We start from the raw sequence: 21,882 nt of genomic DNA, 5'->3' as shown, positions 1-21,882 counted from the left end.
GTTAAGACAGTTTTAGGATGTTAAGACACTGCTCAGAGTAGGTTTTAGGATGTTAAGACACTGCTCAGAGTAGGTTTTAGGATGTTAAGACACTGCTCAGAGTAGGTTTTAGGATGTTAAGACACAGCTCAGAGTAGGTTTTAGGGATGTTAAGACACTGCTCAGAGTAGGTTTTAGGATGTTAAGACACTGCTCAGAGTAGGTTTTAGGAGATGTTAAGACACTGCTCAGAGTAGGTTTTAGGATGTTAAGACACTGCTCAGAGTAGGTTTTAGGATGTTAAGACACTGCTCAGAGTAGGTTTTAGGATGTTAAGACACTACTCAGAGTAGGTTTTAGGATGTTAAGACACTACTCAGAGTAGGTTTTAGGATGTTAAGACACTACTCAGAGTAGGTTTTAGGATGTTAAGACACTACTCAGAGTAGGTTTTAGGATGATGTTAAGACACTGCTCAGAGTAGGTTTTAGGATGTTAAGACACTGCTCAGAGTAGGTTTTAGGATGTTAAGACACTACTCAGAGTAGGTTTTAGGATGTTAAGACAGCTCAGAGTAGGTTTTAGGATGATGTTAAGACACTGCTCAGAGTAGGTTTTAGGATGATGTTAAGACACTGCTCAGAGTAGGTTTTAGGATGTTAAGACACTGCTCAGAGTAGGTTTTAGGATGTTAAGACACTGCTCAGAGTAGGTTTTAGGATGTTAAGACACTGCTCAGAGTAGGTTTTAGGATGATGTTAAGACACAGCTCAGAGTAGGTTTTAGGATGTTAAGACACTGCTCAGAGTAGGTTTTAGGATGTTAAGACACTGCTCAGAGTAGGTTTTAGGATGTTAAGACACAGCTCAGAGTAGGTTTTAGGATGTTAAGACACAGCTCAGAGTAGGTTTTAGGATGTTAAGACACTACTCAGAGTAGGTTTTAGGATGTTAAGACACTGCTCAGTGTAGGTTTTAGGATGTTAAGACACTACTCAGAGTAGGTTTTAGGATGATGTTAAGACACTGCTCAGAGTAGGTTTTAGGATGTTAAGACACTACTCAGAGTAGGTTTTAGGATGATGTTAAGACACTGCTCAGAGTAGGTTTTAGGATGTTAAGACACTGCTCAGAGTAGGTTTTAGGATGTTAAGACACTGCTCAGAGTAGGTTTTAGGATGATGTTAAGACACTGCTCAGAGTAGGTTTTAGGATGTTAAGACAGTTTTAGGATGTTAAGACACTGCTCAGAGTAGGTTTTAGGATGTTAAGACACTGCTCAGAGTAGGTTTTAGGATGTTAAGACACTGCTCAGAGTAGGTTTTAGGATGTTAAGACACTGCTCAGAGTAGGTTTTAGGATGTTAAGACACTACTCAGAGTAGGTTTTAGGATGTTAAGACACTACTCAGAGTAGGTTTTAGGATGTTAAGACACTACTCAGAGTAGGTTTTAGGATGTTAAGACACTACTCAGAGTAGGTTTTAGGATGATGTTAAGACACTGCTCAGAGTAGGTTTTAGGATGTTAAGACACTGCTCAGAGTAGGTTTTAGGATGTTAAGACACTACTCAGAGTAGGTTTTAGGATGTTAAGACAGCTCAGAGTAGGTTTTAGGATGATGTTAAGACACTGCTCAGAGTAGGTTTTAGGATGATGTTAAGACACTGCTCAGAGTAGGTTTTAGGATGTTAAGACACTGCTCAGAGTAGGTTTTAGGATGTTAAGACACTGCTCAGAGTAGGTTTTAGGATGTTAAGACACTGCTCAGAGTAGGTTTTAGGATGATGTTAAGACACAGCTCAGAGTAGGTTTTAGGATGTTAAGACACTGCTCAGAGTAGGTTTTAGGATGTTAAGACACAGCTCAGAGTAGGTTTTAGGATGTGAAGACACAGCTCAGAGTAAGTTTTAGGATGTTAAGACACTACTCAGAGTAGGTTTTAGGATGTTAAGACACAGCTCAGAGTAGGTTTTAGGATGATGTTAAGACACAGCTCAGAGTAGGTTTTAGGATGTTAAGACACTGCTCAGAGTAGGTTTTAGGATGTTAAGACACTGCTCAGAGTAGGTTTTAGGATGTTAAGACACTGCTCGGAGTAGGTTTTAGGATGTTAAGACACTGCTCAGAGTAGGTTTTAGGGTGATGTTAAGACACTGCTCAGAGTAGGTTTTAGGATGTTAAGACACACCTCAGAGTAGGTTTTAGGATGTTAAGACACTACTCAGAGTAGGTTTTAGGATGATGTTAAGACACAGCTCAGAGTAGGTTTTAGGATGATGTTAAGACACAGCTCAGAGTAGGTTTTAGGATGATGTTAAGACACAGCTCAGAGTAGGTTTTAGGATGTTAAGACACTACTCAGAGTAGGTTTTAGGATGATGTTAAGACACAGCTCAGTGTAGGTTTTAGGATGATGTTAAGACACAGCTCAGAGTAGGTTTTAGGATGTTAAGACACTGCTCAGAGTAGGTTTTAGGATGTTAAGACACAGCTCAGAGTAGGTTTTAGGATGTTAAGACACTGCTCAGAGTAGGTTTTAGGATGTTAAGACACTGCTCAGAGTAGGTTTTAGGATGTTAAGACACTGCTCAGAGTAGGTTTTAGGATGATGTTAAGACACAGCTCAGAGTAGGTTTTAGGATGATGTTAAGACACAGCTCAGAGTAGGTTTTAGGATGATGTTAAGACACAGCTCAGAGTAGGTTTTAGGATGATGTTAAGACACAGCTCAGAGTAGGTTTTAGGATGATGTTAAGACACAGCTCAGAGTAGGTTTTAGGATGATGTTAAGACACAGCTCAGAGTAGGTTTTAGGATGATGTTAAGACACAGCTCAGAGTAGGTTTTAGGGTGATGTTAAGACACTGCTCAGAGTAGGTTTTAGGATGATGTTAAGACACAGCTCAGAGTAGGTTTTAGGATGTTAAGACACTGCTCAGAGTAGGTTTTAGGATGTTAAGACACTGCTCGGAGTAGGTTTTAGGATGTTAAGACACTGCTCAGAGTAGGTTTTAGGATGTTAAGACACTGCTCAGAGTAGGTTTTAGGATGTTAAGACACTGCTCGGAGTAGGTTTTAGGATGTTAAGACACTGCTCAGAGTAGGTTTTAGGATGACGTTAAGACACAGCTCAGAGTAGGTTTTAGGGTGATGTTAAGACACTGCTCAGAGTAGGTTTTAGGGTGATGTTAAGACACTGCTCAGAGTAGGTTTTAGGATGTTAAGACACACCTCAGAGTAGGTTTTAGGATGTTAAGACACTACTCAGAGTAGGTTTTAGGATGATGTTAAGACACAGCTCAGAGTAGGTTTTAGGATGATGTTAAGACACAGCTCAGAGTAGGTTTTAGGATGATGTTAAGACACAGCTCAGAGTAGGTTTTAGGATGTTAAGACACTACTCAGAGTAGGTTTTAGGATGATGTTAAGACACAGCTCAGTGTAGGTTTTAGGATGATGTTAAGACACAGCTCAGAGTAGGTTTTAGGATGTTAAAACACTGCTCAGAGTAGGTTTTAGGATGTTAAGACACAGCTCAGAGTAGGTTTTAGGATGTTAAGACACTGCTCAGAGTAGGTTTTAGGATGTTAAGACACTGCTCAGAGTAGGTTTTAGGATGTTAAGACACTGCTCAGAGTAGGTTTTAGGATGATGTTAAGACACAGCTCAGAGTAGGTTTTAGGATGATGTTAAGACACTGCTCAGAGTAGGTTTTAGATGATGTTAAGACACAGCTCAGAGTAGGTTTTAGGATGATGAAGACACAGCTCAGAGTAGGTTTTAGTGATGTTAAGACACTACTCAGAGTAGGTTTTAGGATGTTAAGACACAGCTCAGAGTAGGTTTTAGGGTGATGTTAAGACACAGCTCAGAGTAGGTTTTAGGATGATGTTAAGACACAGCTCAGAGTAGGTTTTAGGTGATGTTAAGACACTGCTCAGAGTAGGTTTTAGGATGTTAAGACACTGCTCAGAGTAGGTTTTAGGAGATGTTAAGACACAGCTCAGAGTAGGTTTTAGGGTGATGTTAAGACACAGCTCAGAGTAGGTTTTAGGATGATGTTAAGACACACCTCAGAGTAGGTTTTAGGATGTTAAGACACTACTCAGAGTAGGTTTTAGGATGATGTTAAGACACTGCTCAGAGTAGGTTTTAGGGATGTTAAGACACAGCTCAGAGTAGGTTTTAGGATGATGTTAAGACACAGCTCAGAGTAGGTTTTAGGATGTTAAGACACTGCTCAGAGTAGGTTTTAGGATGATGTTAAGACACAGCTCAGTGTAGGTTTTAGGATGATGTTAAGACACAGCTCAGAGTAGGTTTTAGGATGTTAAGACACTGCTCAGAGTAGGTTTTAGGATGTTAAGACACAGCTCAGAGTAGGTTTTAGGAGATGTTAAGACACTGCTCAGAGTAGGTTTTAGGATGTTAAGACACTGCTCAGAGTAGGTTTTAGGATGTTAAGACACTGCTCAGAGTAGGTTTTAGGAGATGTTAAGACACAGCTCAGAGTAGGTTTTAGGATGATGTTAAGACACAGCTCAGAGTAGGTTTTAGGAGATGTTAAGACACAGCTCAGAGTAGGTTTTAGGATGATGTTAAGACACAGCTCAGAGTAGGTTTTAGGATGATGTTAAGACACAGCTCAGAGTAGGTTTTAGGATGATGTTAAGACACAGCTCAGAGTAGGTTTTAGGATGATGTTAAGACACAGCTCAGAGTAGGTTTTAGGGTGATGTTAAGACACTGCTCAGAGTAGGTTTTAGGATGATGTTAAGACACAGCTCAGAGTAGGTTTTAGGATGTTAAGACACTGCTCAGAGTAGGTTTTAGGGATGTTAAGACACTGCTCGGAGTAGGTTTTAGGATGTTAAGACACTGCTCAGAGTAGGTTTTAGGATGTTAAGACACTGCTCAGAGTAGGTTTTAGGATGTTAAGACACTGCTCGGAGTAGGTTTTAGGGATGTTAAGACACAGCTCAGAGTAGGTTTTAGGATGATGTTAAGACACAGCTCAGAGTAGGTTTTAGGGTGATGTTAAGACACTGCTCAGAGTAGGTTTTAGGGTGATGTTAAGACACTGCTCAGAGTAGGTTTTAGGATGTTAAGACACACCTCAGAGTAGGTTTTAGGATGTTAAGACACTACTCAGAGTAGGTTTTAGGATGATGTTAAGACACAGCTCAGAGTAGGTTTTAGGATGATGTTAAGACACAGCTCAGAGTAGGTTTTAGGATGATGTTAAGACACAGCTCAGAGTAGGTTTTAGGGATGTTAAGACACTGCTCAGAGTAGGTTTTAGGATGATGTTAAGACACAGCTCAGTGTAGGTTTTAGGATGATGTTAAGACACAGCTCAGAGTAGGTTTTAGGTGATGTTAAGACACTGCTCAGAGTAGGTTTTAGGATGATGTTAAGACACAGCTCAGAGTAGGTTTTAGGATGTTAAGACACTGCTCAGAGTAGGTTTTAGGATGTTAAGACACTGCTCAGAGTAGGTTTTAGGATGTTAAGACACTGCTCAGAGTAGGTTTTAGGATGATGTTAAGACACAGCTCAGAGTAGGTTTTAGGATGATGTTAAGACACAGCTCAGAGTAGGTTTTAGGATGATGTTAAGACACAGCTCAGAGTAGGTTTTAGGATGATGTTAAGACACAGCTCAGAGTAGGTTTTAGGATGATGTTAAGACACAGCTCAGAGTAGGTTTTAGGATGATGTTAAGACACAGCTCAGAGTAGGTTTTAGGGTGATGTTAAGACACTGCTCAGAGTAGGTTTTAGGATGATGTTAAGACACAGCTCAGAGTAGGTTTTAGGATGATGTTAAGACACTGCTCAGAGTAGGTATTAGGATGTTAAGACACTGCTCAGAGTAGGTTTTAGGATGATGTTAAGACACAGCTCAGAGTAGGTTTTAGGGTGATGTTAAGACACAGCTCAGAGTAGGTTTTAGGATGATGTTAAGACACTGCTCAGAGTAGGTTTTAGGATGTTAAGACACTACTCAGAGTAGGTTTTAGGATGTTAAGACACTGCTCAGAGTAGGTATTAGGATGTTAAGACACTGCTCAGAGTAGGTTTTAGGATGATGTTAAGACACTGCTCAGAGTAGGTTTTAGGATGTTAAGACAGCTCAGAGTAGGTTTTCGGATGTTAAGACACTGCTCAGAGTAGGTTTTAGGATGATGTTAAGACACTGCTCAGAGTAGGTTTTAGGATGTTAAGACACTGCTCAGAGAGGGTTTTAGGATGTTAAGACACTGCTCAGAGTCGGTTTTAGGATGATGTTAAGACACTACTCAGAGTAGGTTTTAGGATGTTAAGACACTGCTCAGTGTAGGTTTTAGGATGATGTTAAGACACTGCTCAGAGTAGGTTTTAGGATGTTAAGACACTGCTCAGAGTAGGTTTTAGGATGTTAAGACACAGCTCAGAGTAAGTTTTAGGATGTTAAGACACTACTCAGAGTAGGTTTTAGGATGTTAAGACACAGCTCAGAGTAGGTTTTAGGATGTTAAGACACTGCTCAGAGTAGGTTTTAGGATGTTAAGACACAGCTCAGAGTAGGTTTTAGGATGTGAAGACACAGCTCAGAGTAAGTTTTAGGATGTTAAGACACTACTCAGAGTAGGTTTTAGGATGTTAAGACACAGCTCAGAGTAGGTTTTAGGATGATGTTAAGACACAGCTCAGAGTAGGTTTTAGGATGTTAAGACACTGCTCAGAGTAGGTTTTAGGATGTTAAGACACTGCTCAGAGTAGGTTTTAGGATGTTAAGACACTGCTCGGAGTAGGTTTTAGGATGTTAAGACACTGCTCAGAGTAGGTTTTAGGATGACGTTAAGACACAGCTCAGAGTAGGTTTTAGGGTGATGTTAAGACACTGCTCAGAGTAGGTTTTAGGGTGATGTTAAGACACTGCTCAGAGTAGGTTTTAGGATGTTAAGACACACCTCAGAGTAGGTTTTAGGATGTTAAGACACTACTCAGAGTAGGTTTTAGGATGATGTTAAGACACAGCTCAGAGTAGGTTTTAGGATGATGTTAAGACACAGCTCAGAGTAGGTTTTAGGATGATGTTAAGACACTGCTCAGAGTAGGTTTTAGGATGTTAAGACACAGCTCAGAGTAGGTTTTAGGAGATGTTAAGACACAGCTCAGTGTAGGTTTTAGGATGATGTTAAGACACAGCTCAGAGTAGGTTTTAGGGATGTTAAGACACTGCTCAGAGTAGGTTTTAGGAGATGTTAAGACACAGCTCAGAGTAGGTTTTAGGGATGTTAAGACACAGCTCAGAGTAGGTTTTAGGGATGTTAAGACACAGCTCAGAGTAGGTTTTAGGATGTTAAGACACTGCTCAGAGTAGGTTTTAGGATGATGTTAAGACACAGCTCAGAGTAGGTTTTAGGATGATGTTAAGACACAGCTCAGAGTAGGTTTTAGGATGATGTTAAGACACAGCTCAGAGTAGGTTTTAGGATGATGTTAAGACACAGCTCAGAGTAGGTTTTAGGATGATGTTAAGACACAGCTCAGAGTAGGTTTTAGGATGATGTTAAGACACAGCTCAGAGTAGGTTTTAGGATGATGTTAAGACACAGCTCAGAGTAGGTTTTAGGGTGATGTTAAGACACTGCTCAGAGTAGGTTTTAGGATGATGTTAAGACACAGCTCAGAGTAGGTTTTAGGATGTTAAGACACTGCTCAGAGTAGGTTTTAGGATGTTAAGACACTGCTCGGAGTAGGTTTTAGGATGTTAAGACACTGCTCAGAGTAGGTTTTAGGATGTTAAGACACTGCTCAGAGTAGGTTTTAGGATGTTAAGACACTGCTCAGAGTAGGTTTTAGGATGTTAAGACACTGCTCAGAGTAGGTTTTAGGATGATGTTAAGACACAGCTCAGAGTAGGTTTTAGGATGATGTTAAGACACAGCTCAGAGTAGGTTTTAGGATGATGTTAAGACACAGCTCAGAGTAGGTTTTAGGATGATGTTAAGACACAGCTCAGAGTAGGTTTTAGGATGATGTTAAGACACAGCTCAGAGTAGGTTTTAGGATGATGTTAAGACACAGCTCAGAGTAGGTTTTAGGGTGATGTTAAGACACTGCTCAGAGTAGGTTTTAGGATGATGTTAAGACACAGCTCAGAGTAGGTTTTAGGATGATGTTAAGACACTGCTCAGAGTAGGTATTAGGATGTTAAGACACTGCTCAGAGTAGGTTTTAGGATGATGTTAAGACACAGCTCAGAGTAGGTTTTAGGGTGATGTTAAGACACAGCTCAGAGTAGGTTTTAGGATGATGTTAAGACACTGCTCAGAGTAGGTTTTAGGATGTTAAGACACTACTCAGAGTAGGTTTTAGGATGTTAAGACACTGCTCAGAGTAGGTATTAGGATGTTAAGACACTGCTCAGAGTAGGTTTTAGGATGATGTTAAGACACTGCTCAGAGTAGGTTTTAGGATGTTAAGACAGCTCAGAGTAGGTTTTCGGATGTTAAGACACTGCTCAGAGTAGGTTTTAGGATGATGTTAAGACACTGCTCAGAGTAGGTTTTAGGATGTTAAGACACTGCTCAGAGAGGGTTTTAGGATGTTAAGACACTGCTCAGAGTAGGTTTTAGGATGATGTTAAGACACTACTCAGAGTAGGTTTTAGGATGTTAAGACACTGCTCAGTGTAGGTTTTAGGATGATGTTAAGACACTGCTCAGAGTAGGTTTTAGGATGTTAAGACACTGCTCAGAGTAGGTTTTAGAATGTTAAGACACTGCTCAGAGTAGGTTTTAGGATGTTAAGACACTACTCAGAGTAGGTATTAGGATGTTAAGACACTACTCAGAGTAGGTTTTAGGATGATGTTAAGACACTGCTCAGTGTAGGTTTTAGGATGATGTTAAGACGCTGCTCAGAGTAGGTTTTAGGATGTTAAGACACAGCTCAGAGTAGGTTTTAGGATGATGTTAAGACACTACTCAGAGTAGGTATTAGGATGTTAAGACACAGCTCAGAGTAGGTTTTAGGATGTTAAGACACTGCTCAGAGTAGGTTTTAGGGTGATGTTAAGACACTGCTCAGTGTAGGTTTTAGGATGTTAAGACACTGCTCAGAGTAGGTTTTAGGGTGATGTTAAGACACAGCTCAGAGTAGGTTTTAGGATGTTAAGACACTGCTCAGTGTAGGTTTTAGGATGTTAAGACACTGCTCAGAGTAGGTTTTAGGATGATGTTAAGACACAGCTCAGAGTAGGTTTTAGGATGTTAAGACACTGCTCAGAGTAGGTTTTAGGGTGATGTTAAGACACTGCTCAGAGTAGGTTTTAGGATGTTAAGACACAGCTCAGAGTAGGTTTTAGGATGTTAAGACACTGCTCAAGTAGGTTTTAGGGTGATGTTAAGACACTGCTCAGTGTAGGTTTTAGGATGTTAAGACACTGCTCAGAGTAGGTTTTAGGGTGATGTTAAGACACAGCTCAGAGTAGGTTTTAGGATGTTAAGACACTGCTCAGTGTAGGTTTTAGGATGTTAAGACACAGCTCAGTGTAGGTTTTAGGATGTTAAGACACTGCTCAGAGTAGGTTTTAGGATGATGTTAAGACACAGCTCAGAGTAGGTTTTAGGATGTTAAGACACTACTCAGAGTAGGTTTTAGGATGTTAAGACACTGCTCAGAGTAGGTTTTAGGATGTTAAGACACTACTCAGAGTAGGTTTTAGGATGTTAAGACACTGCTCAGAGTAGGTTTTAGGATGTTAAGACACTGCTCAGAGTAGGTTTTAGGGTGATGTTAAGACACTGCTCAGAGTAGGTTTTAGAATGATGTTAAGACGCTGCTCAGACTCTGAGCCAGGAGTAAAAATCAACTCATAAAGTTGATCTCAGCTGGTAATCACGACAGTTTGAGGTACTGCCAAGGAAAGATAGTGATGACGCTCCTTGACATTGGTTATTTCCCATCGTTTGCAACAATCACGATGATAGTTATCGCCAGCTGTGAATTCTATTGGTGCGTTCAAGACAACTGGGAACTCTAAGGCACTGCATTTCAGTGCTAGAGCCGTCACTGCAGTACCTGGTTCAAATCCAGGCTGCATCACATCCGGCCGTGATTGGGAATCCAATTGGGCGGGGCAAATTGGCCCAGCGTCGTCCGGTTTTGGCCGGGGTAGGCCGTCATTGTAAAATAAGAATTTGTTCTTAACTGACTTTCCCTAGTTAAATAAAGGTTACACATTAAACATGTTGGAAAGTCGGAGCTCTAGAAAGAGGCCTGAGTCTCCGGGTTGGAATTCCGAGTTGGACGACCGCTGCAACCTATTTTTCCCAGTCGGAGCTCGTTTTGTCCAAGGTCAAAGTTGTTTAGAAAGAGCACATTTCAGACAACAACAGTGAACGTGACTTCTAATATTTAATGTTTTTATGTCACCTGCACAAGCACAGTGAAATGCCTTGTTTTCAAATTCAAAACCCAACAATGCAGTAATCAATAAGAATGTATTACAAGAAGAAGAAAAAAGACAAATAAGAAGAAATATGAAGAACACAATAAGTAAGTAAGCGTGCTATATACAGGATCAGATAATACCATGCTATATACAGTTAATACCATACTATATACAGGGTCAGTTAATACCATGCTATATACAGGATCAGTTAATACCATACTATATACAGGATCAGTTAATACCATGCTATATACAGGGTCAGATAATACCATACTATATACAGGATCAGATAATACCATACTATATACAGGATCAGTTAATACCATACTATATACAGGATCAGTTAATACCATACTATATACATGATCAGATAATACCATGCTATATACAGGGTCAGTTAATACCATACTATATACAGTTAATACCATACTATATACAGGGTCAGTTAATACCATACTATATACAGGATCAGATAATACCATGCTATATACAGGGTCAGTTAATACCATACTATATACAGTTAATACCATACTATATACAGGGTCAGTTAATACCATACTATATACAGTTAATACCATACTATATACAGGGTCAGATAATACCATGCTATATACAGGGTCAGATAATACCATACTATATACAGGGTCAGTTAATACCATGCTATATACAGGATCAGTTAATACCATACTATATACAGGGTCAGATAATACCATACTATATACAGTTAATACCATACTATATACAGGATCAGTTAATACCATACTATATACAGGGTCAGTTAATACCATGCTATATACAGGATCAGATAATACCATACTATATACAGGATCAGATAATACCATACTATATACAGGATCAGTTAATACCATACTATATACAGGGTCAGTTAATACCATACTATATACAGGGTCAGTTAATACCATACTATATACAGGATCAGTTAATACCATACTATATACAGGATCAGATAATACCATACTATATACAGGGTCAGTTAATACCATACTATATACAGGATCAGTTAATACCATACCATATACAGTTAATACCATACTATATACAGGGTCAGATAATACCATACTATATACAGGATCAGATAATACCATACTATATACAGGATCAGTTAATACCATACTATATACAGGGTCAGTTAATACCATACTATATACAGGGTCAGTTAATACCATACTATATACAGGATCAGATAATACCATACTATATACAGGGTCAGTTAATACCATACTATATACAGGATCAGTTAATACCATACTATATACAGTTAATACCATACTATATACAGGATCAGATAATACCATACTATATACAGGGTAAGATAATACCATACTATATACAGGGTCAGTTAATACCATACTATATAGAGGGTCAGGTTAATACCATACTATATACAGGATCAGATAATACCATACTATATACAGGGTCAGTTAATACCATACTATATACAGGGTAAGATAATACCATACTATATACAGGGTCAGTTAATACCATACTATATAGAGGGTCAGGTTAATACCATACTATATACAGGGTCAGTTAATACCATACTATATACAGGGTCAGATAATACCATACTATATACAGGGTTAGATAATACCATACTATATACAGGATCAGATAATACCATACTATATACAGGATCAGTTAATACCATACTATATACAGGATCAGTTAATACCATACTATATACAGGGTCAGTTAATACCATGCTATATACAGGATCAGATAATACCATACTATATACAGGGTCAGATAATACCATACTATATACAGGGTTAGATAATACCATACTATATACAGGGTCAGTTAATACCATGCTATATACAGGATCAGTTAATACCATACTATATACAGGGTCAGTTAATACCATGCTATATACAGGATCAGATAATACCATACTATATACAGGGTCAGATAATACCATACTATATACAGGATCAGATAATACCATACTATATACAGGATCAGTTAATACCATACTATATACAGGATCAGATAATACCATACTATATACAGGATCAGATAATATCATACTATATACAGGATCAGATAATACCATACTATATACAGGGTCAGTTAATACCATACTATATACAGGGTCAGATAATACCATACTATATACAGGGTCAGATAATACCATACTATATACAGGATCAGATAATACCATACTATATACAGTTAATACCATACTATATACAGGGTCAGTTAATACCATACTATATACAGGGTCAGATAATACCATACTATATACAGGGTCAGATAATACCATACTATATACAGGGTCAGTTAATACCATACTATATACAGGATCAGATAATACCATACTATATACAGGATCAGTTAATACCATACTATATACAGGGTTAGATAATACCATACTATATACAGGGTCAGATAATACCATACTATATACAGTTAATACCATACTATATACAGTTAATACCATGCTATATACAGTTAATACCATACTATATACAGGGTCAGTTAATACCATACTATATACAGGATCAGTTAATACCATACTATATACAGGATCAGTTAATACCATACTATATACAGGATCAGTTAATACCATACTATATACAGGATCAGATAATACCATACTATATACAGGGTCAGATAATACCATACTATATACAGGATCAGATAATACCATGCTATATACAGGATCAGATAATACCATACTATATACAGGATCAGTTAATACCATACTATATACAGGATCAGTTAATACCATGCTATATACAGGATCAGTTAATACCATACTATATACAGGATCAGATAATACCATACTATATACAGGATCAGTTAATACCATACTATATACAGGATCAGTTAATACCATACTATATACAGTTAATACCATACTATATACAGGATCAGTTAATACCATGCTATATACAGGGTCAGATAATACCATACTATATACAGGATCAGTTAATACCATACTATATACAGGATCAGTTAATACCATACTATATACAGGATCAGATAATACCATACTATATACAGGATCAGTTAATACCATACTATATACAGGATCAGTTAATACCATACTATATACAGTTAATACCATACTATATACAGGGTCAGTTAATACCATACTATATACAGGGTCAGATAATACCATACTATATACAGGGTCAGTTAATACCATACTATATACAGGGTCAGTTAATACCATACTATATACAGTTAATGCCATACTATATACAGGGTCAGTTAATACCATACTATATACAGGATCAGTTAATACCATACTATATACAGGATCAGTTAATACCATACTATATACAGGATCAGTTAATACCATACTATATACAGGATCAGATAATACCATACTATATACAGGATCAGTTAATACCATACTATATACAGGATCAGTTAATACCATACTATATACAGTTAATACCATACTATATACAGGGTCAGTTAATACCATACTATATACAGGATCAGTTAATACCATACTATATACAGGATCAGTTAATACCATACTATATACAGGATCAGTTAATACCATACTATATACAGGGTCAGATAATACCATGCTATATACAGGATCAGATAATACCATACTATACACAGGATCAGTTAATACCATACTATATACAGGATCAGTTAATACCATACTATATACAGGATCAGATAATACCATACTATATACAGGGTCAGATAATACCATACTATATACAGGATCAGTTAATACCATACTATATACAGGGTCAGTTAATAGCATACTATATACAGGGTCAGTTAATACCATACTATATACAGGGTCAGATAATACCATGCTATATACAGGATCAGATAATACCATACTATACACAGGATCAGTTAATACCATACTATATACAGGATCAGTTAATACCATACTATATACAGGATCAGTTAATACCATACTATATACAGGATCAGATAATACCATACTATATACAGGATCAGTTAATACCATACTATATACAGTTGTATTTTTGTTTCATCAGACCAAAGGACATTTCCCCAAATAGTACGATCTTTGTCCCCATGTGCTGTTGCAAACCGTAGTCTGGCTTTGGAGCAGTGGCTTCTTCCTTGCTGAGCGGCATTTCAGGTTATGTTGATATAGGACTCGTTTTACTGTGGATATAGATACTTTTGGACCTGTTTCCTCCAGCATCTTCATAAGGTCCTTTGCTGTTGTTCTGGGATTAATTTGCACTTTCCGCACCAAAGTACGTTCATCTCTAGGAGACAGAACGTGTCTCCTTCCTGAGCGGTATGATGGCTGCGTGGTCCCATGGTGTTTATACTTGCGTACTATTGTTTGTACAGATGAACGTGGTACCATCAGATGTTTGGAAATTGCTCCCAAGGATGAACCAGACTAGTGGAGGTCTACAATTTTTTTCGAGGTCTTGGCTGATTTCTTTTGATTTTCCCATGATGTCAAGAAAAGAGGCACTGAGTTTGAAGGTAGGTCTTGAAATACATCCACAGGTACACCTCCAATTGACTCAAATGATGTCAATTAGCCTATCAGAAGCTTCTAAAGCCATGACATAATTTTCTGGAATTTTCCAAGCTGTTTAAAGGCAGTCAACTTAGTGTGTGCAAACTTCTGACCCACTGGAATTGTGATAGTGAATTATAAGTGAAATAATCTGTCTGTAAACAATTGTTGGAAAATGTACTTGTGTCATGCACATAGTAGATGTCCTAACCGACTTGCCCAAACTATAGTTTGTTAACAAGACAGTAGGCCTACTAGCCGCCGCTGATCCCTTTTTCCTTTTCTGTTGGTATGTCTTATTGTTTGCACCTGTTCCTTATTTGTGTATCTTGATTTGTGGTTATTTAAGCCTGTTTAGCCCGCCCAGGTTTGTGCGGGATTATTTTCGTCAGTGTGCTTTTTTTGGATGTGCTGGCGATCTGCTTGAGTTATTTTCTTTCCGAACTGTGGACCCGTTGTGTATGGGTTGGGCACGTAGTTCTCACGCCTGTTGTGTTGGCGTCGACCGTTGTCGAACCAGAGAAAAATAAAACTAATTTTTCTTACCTCTGCTCTCTGCGCCTGACTCCTACCACCACTCCTAGCAATCGTGACAGTATGTAAACTTCCGACTTCAACTGTATGTCTGATAAGGAAGGAAACAAAAAAACACCCACACTGGATAAAAAAAAAGACAAAAGTAATTTAATTTTTATACAATATCAGTTCACACTGATCAGATCGATATGTTACAGAGTTGGCAAAAGTAGCTGGAAGACAAGTTAACAAGCTGCTTGTACAAAGTATGTTGGTATGGAGAAAAGCCAAATTTAAACATGTCTTTCGGATCTTAAGAGAAAGAACGCCAAAACAAACGGAGGAACGCTTTCATTGTTACACCAATGTGATAGAAAATATTCTAGAATGTCTGCATACATCTGTATTTCCAGACATGATGCTACATGACGTTCCCATGATAATTCATGTCCCTCACCATCACTGCATTGCAACAACAGCTCTATCAAACATATCCACTACATGTGTAACTCAAGCCATCACGCATCGTTCCACAAAAACAAGTGATTATTATACCGTCAGTCTCTGCCCCCCGTCGTCTCAATGCACAGGTTACGCTGTATGACTTTTAATTACAATTCTTCATCATTTGAAAGTAACTGTCCAGTGTTTACATATGTCTATGAAATATTTCCTTCAAAAATGGGTAATTAAGTATGTTGAAAAGCAGCTTTTCTGTTTGGAATGGTGGACGTAACCCCAACAACAGAACGGTGGACGTAACCCCAACAACAGAACGGTGTGGACGTAACCCCAACAACAGAACGGTAGACGTAACCCCAGCAACAGAACGGTGGACGTAACCCCAACAACAGAACGGTGTGGACGTAACCCCAACAACAGAACGGTAGACGTAACCCCAGCAACAGAACGGTGGACGTAACCCCAGCAACAGAACGGTGGACGTAACCCCAACAACAGAACGGTGGACGTAACCCCAACAACAGAACGGTGTGGACGTAACCCCAACAACAGAACGGTGGACGTAACCCCAACAACAGAACGGTGGACGTAACCCCAACAACAGAACGGTGTGGACGTAACCCCAACAACAGAACGGTAGACGTAACCCCAACAACAGAACGGTAGACGTAACCCCAACAACAGAACGGTGTAGACGTAACCCCAACAACAGAACGGTGTAGACGTAACCCCAACAACAGAACGGTGTGGACGTAACCCCAACAACAGAACGGTGGACGTAACCCCAACAACAGAACGGTAGACGTAACCCCAACAACAGAACGGTGGACGTAACCCCAACAACAGAACGGTGTGGACGTAACCCCAACAACAGAACGGTAGACGTAACCCCAACAACAGAACGGTGGACGTAACCCCAACAACAGAACGGTGTGGACGTAACCCCAACAACAGAACGGTGTGGACGTAACCCCAACAACAGAACGGTGGACGTAACCCCAACAACAGAACGGTGTGGACGTAACCCCAACAACATAACGGTGTGGACGTAACCCCAACAACAGAACGGTGGACGTAACCCCAACAACAGAACGGTAGACGTAACCCCAGCAACAGAATGGTGGACATAACCCCAACAACAGAATGGTGGACGTAACCCCAACAACAGAACGGTGTGGACATAACCCCAACAACAGAACGGTGTGGACGTAACCCCAACAACAGAATGGTGGACGTAACCCCAACAACAGAACGGTGTGGACATAACCCCAACAACAGAACGGTGTGGACGTAACCCCAACAACAGAACGGTGGACGTAACCCCAGCAACAGAACGGTGGACGTAACCCCAACAACAGAACGGTGGACGTAACCCCAACAACAGAACGAGTCAACATTATTTGGATATGAATTAACAGAACATGAACATTTTAAAAAGTGAGTTTTTCACTGGACAGTTACTTTAAATAAGAAATCAACCATGACCATCACACACACAACAGATCTGTGTTGAAAACGGATTGGAGTTGCTTTCTTCAGTCTTGATATGGAGTGGTACATTAATCTACCTTCAATACACACAATCATCAACTACTGACGCTTCACATGAAATATGGATTTGTTAGAAGCACCTTTTATCAGAACACACACACACACACACACACACACACACACACACACACACACACACACACACACAGAGAGGAGATAAAGTGCAGCAGATCAGACAGACAGACAGACAGACAGACAGACAGACAGACAGACAGACAGACAGACAGACAGACAGACAGACAGACAGACAGACAGACAGACAGACAGACAGACAGACAGACAGACAGACAGACAGACAGACAGACAGACAGACAGACAGACAAAGTGCAGCAGATCAGAATAATACAACCAGTAAGAACAAGAAGTAACAACAGAGAGCAGATATAAGGATATTAATATGAACTGTAAAAAGTATCCTAATCAACATGTTTTTTTTGGGGGGCGAAAATAAGAGCTAATATAATGAAACATGTAGAAAGTGGTATACCTTGTGGTTTCACAAAGCATGCTGGGAGTAACGCCAGTGTCCAATGTCTTATAGGACACAGTACAAAAATATAATACCATTAACAACATTTGCATGAAAAGGAACCAACGATAGAACTCAAGAGGTTTTTGCTTGTTGCTACTTTTTAAAAGCACTGGTATGAGTCAGTATCTTCTACCGTGGTGGTTGTATGAGTCAGTATCTGCTACTGTGGTGGTTGTATGAGTCAGTATCCTCTACCGTGGTGGTTGTGGTGGTTGTATGAGTCAGTATCTTCTACCGTGGTGGTTGTATGAGTCAGTATCTTCTACCGTGGTGGTTGTATGAGTCAGTATCTTCTACCTGGTGGTGGTTGTATGAGTCAGTATCTTCTACCGTGGTGGTTGTATGAGTCAGTATCTTCTACCGTGGTGGTTGTATGAGTCAGTATCTTCTACCGTGGTGGTTGTATGAGTCAGTATCTTCTACCGTGGTGGTTGTATGAGTCAGTATCTTCTACCGTGGTGGTTGTATGAGTCAGTATCTTCTACCGTGGTGGTTGTATGAGTCAGTATCTGCTACCGTGGTCGTTGTATGAGTCAGTATCTTCTACCGTGGTGGTTGTATGAGTCAGTATCTTCTACCGTGGTGGTTGTATGAGTCAGTATCTGCTACCGTGGTCGTTGTATGAGTCAGTATCTTCTACCGTGGTCGTTGTATGAGTCAGTATCTGCTACCGTGGTGGTTGTGGTGGTTTCTTCAGAAAGGTCTGTCAACTCAAAACAGTGCTGCAAACTGAGGGCCGTTTTCAGTGAATGGAATGAAAGAAAGTCTGAACTTCAAAACACACAACAACAACAATAACATTCAAGGCTTTAAAAAGACACTTAAAGCACAGAGGCTGTTCAGTGGTTTTAAGTTGAGTAGAGGCTGTTCAGTGGTTTTAATTTGGAGTAATTGAGAAACCTCCTTCTGTAAGCGCATGACTAAGTGACAACAGAAAAACTAGTCATTCATTACGTCCGATTGAGTGAAGCCAATTCTGAGACCGTCATCAGTTGAAGTGCCAAGCAATGAGCATCCTTTAACTCTTTAGAGTGGTTTTAAAGAGTGGTTCTGGAGAGTGGATCTGAAGAGCGGTTCTGAAGTACGGTTCTGAATCTAGCCTTTAGTGCTCTGGACAAGGGATGCACCGTCGAATGACTGCAGTGTCCTTTTTGACAGAGGCGGTGTTTTAACAATCATTGAAACATCCATAACGATCTCCAGTGCGATTACATAAAGATTATATAAAACTAAAAGACAAAAAAAAAAAAGACATTGGTGAAACAACCACCACAATGAAGTCATCAGCTTTGGTAGAATATTAAACAACAGTTACATTTTCCTTCCTAGTGTGGGCAGAACATGCAGTACAACACTCTGGTTTCTCTTCATCTCTCCCTGCAGACATGTTCATTCATAACTTTAAAAAGTCAACGTGATGATAACCTGTGATTTTCAGTTGACGAATATTCTTCTCTGGTAGCAAACCAACCGAGATCCACGCCAAACAACTCTTCCAATCCTTCAGGTGTCAATCTTTTTATCGCAGAAAGATAGGTAGGTAGGTAGAAAGACAAGACACTCGACAAAAGAAAAAGTTAACTGTGCATCAAGAGAATACAGGAAAAGGCAGCTTCATCTAAATAGGAAGCTGACAAACAACAAAGCGTTTCCAGGGGTGAGTTAAAGAACACAGAAGACAGGGTTCAACTGTCAATCAGAGCTGTTGGGTGAGAAATGTACTGCATCCAAAATGCCACTCTATTCCCTATATAGTGCACTACTTTTGACCAGGGCCTGTATAATAGGGCTCTGGTGAAGAGTAGTGCACTATATGGTGAAAAGGGTTCCATTTGGGACGCATCCCTAGACAATCTCCTTTGGGGAAGGGGGGGGGGGCAGTTAGGACAACAATTGGGGGGCATTCCTTCTTCTTTTCAGAATTGTTTTGGTTCTCTAACGTGTCATTTTTTAAATGGGATGGCGAGTCGCTTTCCTCTGTAGCCTACAGAATAACCAGCCAGCTCAGCAGCAATAAGTAGCCTAGCCAGGCCAAGACCCAGTTTTGGGTTTGGAGGAGTGCTAGGTAGGTAGCCTGGTACCAGGCCTGGTGAGGGGTTGGAGGAGTGCTAGGTAGGTAGCCTGGTACCAGGCCTGGTGAGGGGTGGGGGGTATGCTAGGTAGGTAGCCTGGTACCAGGCCTGGTGAGGGGTTGGGGGTATGCTAGGTAGGTAGCCTGGTACCAGGCCTGGTGAGGGGTTGGGGGTATGCTAGGTAGGTAGCATGGTACCAGGCCTGGTGAGGGGTTGGGGGTATGCTAGGTAGGTAGCCTGGTACCAGGCCTGGTGAGGGGTTGGAGGAGTGCTAGGTAGGTAGCCTGGTACCAGGCCTGGTGAGGGGTGGGGGGGTATGCTAGGTAGGTAGCCTGGTACCAGGCCTGGTGAGGGGTTGGAGGAGTGCTAGGTAGGTAGCCTGGTACCAGGCCTGGTGAGGGGTGGGTGGTATGCTAGGTAGGTAGCCTGGTACCAGGCCTGGTGAGGGGTGGGTGGTATGCTAGGTAGGTAGCCTGGTACCAGGCCTGGTGAGGGGTTGGGGGTATGCTAGGTAGGTAGCCTGGTACCAGGCCTGGTGAGGGGTTGGGGGTATGCTAGGTAGGTAGCCTGGTACCAGGCCTGGTGAGGGGTTGGGGGTATGCTAGGTAGGTAGCCTGGTACCAGGCCTGGTGAGGGGTGGGGGTATGCTAGGTAGGTAGCCTGGTACCAGGCCTGGTGAGGGGTTGGGGGTATGCTAGGTAGGTAGCCTGGTACCAGGCCTGGTGAGGGGTTGGGGGTATGCTAGGTAGGTAGCCTGGTACCAGGCCTGGTGAGGGGTGGGGGGTATGCTAGGCAGGTAGCCTGGTACCAGGCCTGGTGAGGGATTGGGGGTGTGCTAGGTAGGTAGCCTGGTACCAGGCCTGGTGAGGGGTTGGGGGTATGCTAGGTAGGTAGCCTGGTACCAGGCCTGGTGAGGGGTTGGGGGTATGCTAGGTAGGTAGCCTGGTACCAGGCCTGGTGAGGGGTGGGGGGTATGCTAGGTAGGTAGCCTGGTACCAGGCCTGGTGAGGGGTTGGGGGTATGCTAGGTAGGTAGCCTGGTACCAGGCCTGGTGAGGGGTTGGAGGAGTGCTAGGTAGGTAGCCTGGTACCAGGCCTGGTGAGGGGTTGGGGGTATGCTAGGTAGGTAGCCTGGTACCAGGCCTGGTGAGGGGTGGGGGTATGCTAGGTAGGTAGCCTGGTACCAGGCCTGGTGAGGGGTTGGGGGTATGCTAGGTAGGTAGCCTGGTACCAGGCCTGGTGAGGGGTGGGGGGTATGCTAGGTAGGTAGCCTGGTACCAGGCCTGGTGAGGGGTTGGGGGTATGCTAGGTAGGTAGCCTGGTACCAGGCCTGGTGAGGGGTTGGGGGTATGCTAGGTAGGTAGCCTGGTACCAGGCCTGGTGAGGGGTGGGTGGTATGCTAGGTAGGTAGCCTGGTACCAGGCCTGGTGAGGGGTGGGTGGTATGCTAGGTAGGTAGCCTGGTACCAGGCCTGGTGAGGGGTGGGTGGTATGCTAGGTAGGTAGCCTGGTACCAGGCCTGGTGAGGGGTTGGGGGTGTATTCTGCTCAGCTCTGTGGGGAAGCAGCAGGCTGTACCAGTCCATGGAACGGAGAGGATGGATCCACTAGAACAGTGAACACCTGAAGAAGCTGCTCTTCTTTGACCGGTTCTCTGTGATCTTGACTGGCCCACCGCCTCCTGGAGGACTGTTGTCGTTCTATAGCAGAGGGGGGAGGTTTGTGTCAATGGGTCAATTACCACTCTTAACATCCCATTGCTGCCAACAACTGTTGGAACTTACATTCTGGATAAGTATGCATTGTACATCATATCATAT

At 41.3% G+C, this 21,882-nt stretch overlaps 1 protein-coding gene across 1 annotated transcript in view; it reads right to left on the bottom strand.

The window, feature by feature from the left end:
* Positions 1-17,910: 17,910 nt before the first annotated feature.
* LOC106594242 (ras-related protein Rab-8B) overlaps positions 17,911-21,882 on the bottom strand; it is a 36,345-nt gene continuing 32,373 nt past the window's right edge. The window contains exon 8 of the mRNA XM_045708904.1: positions 17,911-21,762. Within this exon, the coding sequence (XP_045564860.1) occupies positions 21,670-21,762 (93 nt within the window). The 3' untranslated portion in view covers positions 17,911-21,669. The remainder of the gene's footprint in view (positions 21,763-21,882) is intronic.

Source organism: Salmo salar, chromosome ssa26, assembly GCF_905237065.1.
Source record: "Salmo salar chromosome ssa26, Ssal_v3.1, whole genome shotgun sequence".
Lineage (NCBI taxonomy): Eukaryota > Metazoa > Chordata > Actinopteri > Salmoniformes > Salmonidae > Salmo > Salmo salar.
This window is presented reverse-complemented; position numbering and strand designations above follow the sequence as displayed.